The sequence below is a fragment of the Ornithorhynchus anatinus genome, chromosome 5, assembly GCF_004115215.2.
Source record: "Ornithorhynchus anatinus isolate Pmale09 chromosome 5, mOrnAna1.pri.v4, whole genome shotgun sequence".
In the NCBI taxonomy this organism is placed as follows: Eukaryota; Metazoa; Chordata; class Mammalia; order Monotremata; family Ornithorhynchidae; genus Ornithorhynchus; species Ornithorhynchus anatinus.
Window position 1 is genome coordinate 1,024,781 of NC_041732.1, and position 4,153 is coordinate 1,028,933.

Genomic DNA, 4,153 nt, shown 5'->3' on the forward strand with positions numbered 1-4,153 from the left:
TTACTATGTGCAAAGCCCTGTTCTAAGCGCTGGGGGCTACAAGGGGATCAGGTCGTCCCACGTGGGGCTCGCAGTTTTTTTAATCCCCATTTGACAGATGAGGTAACTGAGGCACAGAGAAGTAAAGTGACTGGCCCAAGGTCCCACAGCTGACTAGCGGCGGAGCCGGGATTAGAACCCATGACCTCTGACTCCCAAGCCCGCGCTCTTTCCACTGAGCCACGCTGCTTCTCCAATTACTAATTTACTTCTCTAATTACTGTGCCAAGCCCTTGGGAGATTACACTGCAGGAGAGTTGGTAGACACGTTCCCTGCCCACGGTGAGTTTACATTCACACTCCCTCAGACTTGGCTCAGGGTGCCGCCGAGGAAGCGGCCGATCCGACGGGGGCAGCTCGGGGCCCAGGGCCCTGGCTTCCCGTTGCCCCTTCCCCGCCCGGCGGGCAGCGAGGATCTGCCGTCCCCAGGCGATGCCCGCCCCCCACCCCGGGCCAGGCCTGGACGGCTGCCCTCATCCGCCGCACCGACTCCAGGAGCGTTTCTATTAAAAAATAGTTTATTGATCTTCTCTTGACCGATGGGGTGAAAGTGCAGGGCCGGGGGCAGGACGGAGCCGGCCACGGACAGGACCCTCTGTGCTCACCCTGCCGGCTCCGTCTCCCCCAAAACACCGCTCGGAGCGGGGCTGGGGGCAAAGCCGAGGGCCCGGCCTCTCCGCCTCGCCCCTCCGGCCGGTGGCCTCTCCGGTCGCTCCCCCACCCCCAGATTCTGGCAGGGGAGGGTGCTTGCCCCTCCACACACAATCGAGAACTGACAAAGGGCGGGAGTCCCCGGGGTCGGCGGGGTGCAACCATTTTAGGTTTAGAAGTTCGCGGGGGCTGGGAGGGCGGGGTGGGGAGGCGAGGCCGGGTGCTCCCTAGCCTCGCCTTGGATCGGTAATAAATAAAACCATGACAGCAGCTCCAGCTTTCGATTGAAAAGGCCCCGGGGGCGGTGGGATGGGGTCGGGGGGGGGGTGCGGTTTCAGGGACCCTCCTTCCTCGGAGCTCCATCGCTGGGGTGGGGGCAAGCGGAGGGGTCTGGAGGGGGGGGAGGAGGGATTCAGGCACTAGAGAGGAACTGGAGGTGGGCTCAACCGTGACCGTCCCCCCGCCCTTCCCGGGGTGGGGGTCCGGGTGAAGAGGAGACGGAGCAGAATGAGGAGTCTGGGGAGCAGGCAGGGAGGAGGGCAGCTGGAGAGACCTGAGGGAGAGACCCGGTGGGCGTCGGATCAGGGTATGGGGGCGGGGGGGGGAGGGGAGTTTGCCCTCATCACAGATTCTTCCACCGGCCCCGCCTCTTGCGGGTCGGGAAACCTTTTCTGCGCTTGGCTGGGGGGGACTCGCGTGCGGGGGCCGGTGGCGCCGACCCGGCCCCTCCGTCCTCCTCCTCGCCCCTTCCCGGGCCCTCCTCGGCCGCGGCGGCGGGGGCCGGCTCGGGCGAGGCCTCCACCTTGGGGGGCCGGGCCACGGGCGGGCCGGGCGGGGGCTGCGGTGCCCCCGGGGCGGCCGGGGCCGGGGCCGGGCCCGGGGCGGGCAGGAGCGGGAGCAGAGTGGCCAGCACGTGGCTCAGTTTGTCCAGGCCCTGGCGGAGGGCCCCTGCCAGCTCGCGGACGGCCGCCGTGGTCTCGCGCTGCGCCTGCAGGAAGTCCAGGGAGGGGTCGAGCGGCAGCGGCGGGGAGGGGGCGTCCTCCCCAGGGGGCGAGGGGCCCGGGCGGGCCGGGGGCCGGGACGCCGGGGAAGGGGCCAAGCGCGGGAGCTGGATGATCTGCAGCGGGGGTGGGGCCGGCGGCGGGGCGGGAGAGTCGCGCTCCTTGGGCCGGACCAGGGCCCCGTCCAGCGGGCAGCAGGGGACACGGGCGGAGGGCTCTGGGCTGCTGCACACTTTGCCCCGGGCCGGCGTCTCTGTGGACACGGAGCAGGACAGGAAGACAGAGAGAGAGAGAGAGAGAGAGAGAGCGAAAGATGGGTTTGGGGACGGGGGGCACGCAGAGAGGGCCACGATGATGCGGAGGGGGACAGGGAGAGACAGGGTGGGTCGGGGAAACAGACGGGGACGCTCAAAAAGGGAGACGCGGGGGGGACGGGGAGAGACAGGGAGGGCCGAGAGACCCGGAGAGCGTCAGAGGGACAGAGGGGTGTCACAGAGGTCCACCGCCGTCTGCCTCTCCCGGCTCCTTCTTGGCCCGTCCCCTTCCCACAGAGCTGCTGAGATCCAGGGCCCCGGGGAAATGATAATAATAACAACGATGATGGTATTTGTTAAGCGCTTACTATGTGCCAAGCAACCTTCTAAGCACGGGGGTGGACAGAAGGTCATCCGGTTGTCCCGCGTGGGGCTCACAGTCTCAATTCCCGTTTTACAGAGGAGGTGACTGAGGCCCAGCGAAGTGGCTTGCCCAAGGTCACAGAGCAGACAAGCGGTGGGGTGGGATTAGAACCCACGTCCTCTGAATTCCCGAGCCCGTGCTCCTTCCACTAAGCCACACGCACGCCCCCCCTCCCCGCCCCGCCCCGCCCCGCCCCGCCCCACCCCGCCGGCTGTGGGGCTGGAGGCTTGGGCCCCATCCCCGGGTGCGGAAGCGAGCGGGATCCCGGAGTCCGGGCGCCTGGATGTTGGGGTCGTGGGGGGAATGGACCGGCGGGGGCCCGGAGGGAGTTCGGAGGCTTGTGGGGGGTGGGGAGGAGGGGAGAGGCGGCCCTCCCCCCCGCCCGCCCGCCCGCCCACCGCCGGTCGCGTTTTGTCGTCCGTCTCCCCCGTTCGGCCCGTGAGCCCGCCGTGGGGCGGGGGGTGGTCTCTATCTGTCGCCGGACCGTCCAGTGCTCTGCACATCGTGACGATGACGACGGCGCGGGTCAAGCGCTCCCGACGGCCGGGCGCCGTCCCGCCCGCCGAGAGGGCCGCGAGGTCGCCGGGTCGTCCCGCGCGGGGCCGGCGGTCTCGACGCCCCCGTTCCGCCGGCGGCGGCGCGGGCGCCCGGGGGGGCCGGGCGGGGGGGGACCCCGACCCCGACTCACCGCTCCGCCGTCCGTCGGCCGGGAGGCGGCGGCGGCCGGGGGCCCCGGCGGGCGGGGGCCGGAGGGGTCCCGGGGCGGGCTCGGGCGGCCCGCGGCCGCGTCCCCCGACGACGCCGGGCCCCAGGATGGCGAAGATGGTCTCCTCCTCGGCGGAGAAGGCGGCGGCGTCGTCGTTGGCGGGCCCGGCGGCGCCCTGGGTGGAGTGGGGCACGCGGGCCAGCTTCTCCTTGGTGCGCCGCTTGAAGTCGTTCCAGCGCTTCTGCACCTCCTGTCCCGTGCGCCGCCACGTGGTGACGCCGTTGATCTTGGCGGCGATGCCCTCCCACACCCGCCGCCGCTCCGCCACCGTCACCCGCCGGCTCTGCGTCCCGTACAGCTGCGGGTAGTGGGCCCGCACCTCCTGGATGAGGATCTGGTTCTCCTCGTAGGAGAAGCGCGGCTTCCGCAGCCGGGTGATCTCCTCCGTCGCCGTCGTCGCCGTCGCCGCCTCGCCCGCCATGCCCGGCCCGGGGCCTCCTCCTGCATCGGGGGCTGCGGGGAGGGCGGGGACGGGGAGGTGAGGCCGGCACGGCGACCCCCACCCCCCCACCCCCTCCCCCGGACCGCCCCTCCCGGGGTGGGGGGGCGAGGGCGCAGGTGGAGGAGGCGCGGGGTGCCCGTCCGGCCGCCCTTCCCGTGCCCCGCACTCACCGCCGCCCCCGCCCCGCTCCCCGTTGCCCGGCTCCGGTCCTGCCGCCGCTGAGCGCGTCGCTCCCCCCCCCGCCCCCCCCCCCACTCACACACACACTGGCCGCCCCGGCGTCGGCGCCCCCCTCCCGCGCAGGCGCACTGGGGCGAGCGAGGCTGGGCGGGGGAGGCGAGAAGCGGCGGGGCGCGGGGAGCGAGCGGTCGGCGGGACTGCGCCTGCGCGTGGCGGTGACGCCTATCTCGCCGTCTCTCCGTCTCTCCGTGTCTCTGCCTCCCCGCCGCCCCCCTCGATGGCTACGCGGGCGCGACGTTCCTCCCGCCCGCCCGAATCGGCCCGGCCTGTTTCCATGGCGACCGCGGCTGGGCTGGAGGAGAGGGAGGGAGAACGAGAGGGAGGAAGGAACGCCGC

The 4,153-nt window shown here is 71.8% G+C and overlaps 1 protein-coding gene across 1 annotated transcript; it reads right to left on the minus strand.

Moving 5' to 3' along the window:
- Positions 1 to 343: 343 nt before the first annotated feature.
- On the minus strand, positions 344 to 3,583 carry LOC100090447 (Myb related transcription factor, partner of profilin). Its single transcript, XM_029064974.2, has 3 exons — positions 3,058 to 3,583; positions 1,554 to 1,944; positions 344 to 455 (listed from the first exon to the last, which is right to left on the minus strand). The coding sequence occupies exons 1-3, from the start codon at positions 3,554 to 3,556 to the stop codon at positions 344 to 346; spliced, it is 1,002 nt and encodes a 333-aa protein (XP_028920807.1). The 5' UTR covers positions 3,557 to 3,583.
- Between the last annotated feature and the right edge of the window lie 570 nt (positions 3,584 to 4,153).

Bases quoted from the DNA above. Each gene is read 5' to 3' on its own strand.
- LOC100090447 (XM_029064974.2), bottom strand. From the start codon at position 3,556: ATGGCGGGCGAGGCGGCGACGGCGACGACGGCGACGGAGGAGATCACC. The intron at 1,945-3,057 runs GTGAGTCGGGGT...CCGTGTCCACAG, and splicing joins GGCCGACGGACGGCGGAGCG to AGACGCCGGCCCGGGGCAAA. The intron at 456-1,553 runs CCCGGCCGCCCC...TGGGGACGGCAG, and splicing joins GCCCCGGGCCCGGCCCCGGC to ATCCTCGCTGCCCGCCGGGC.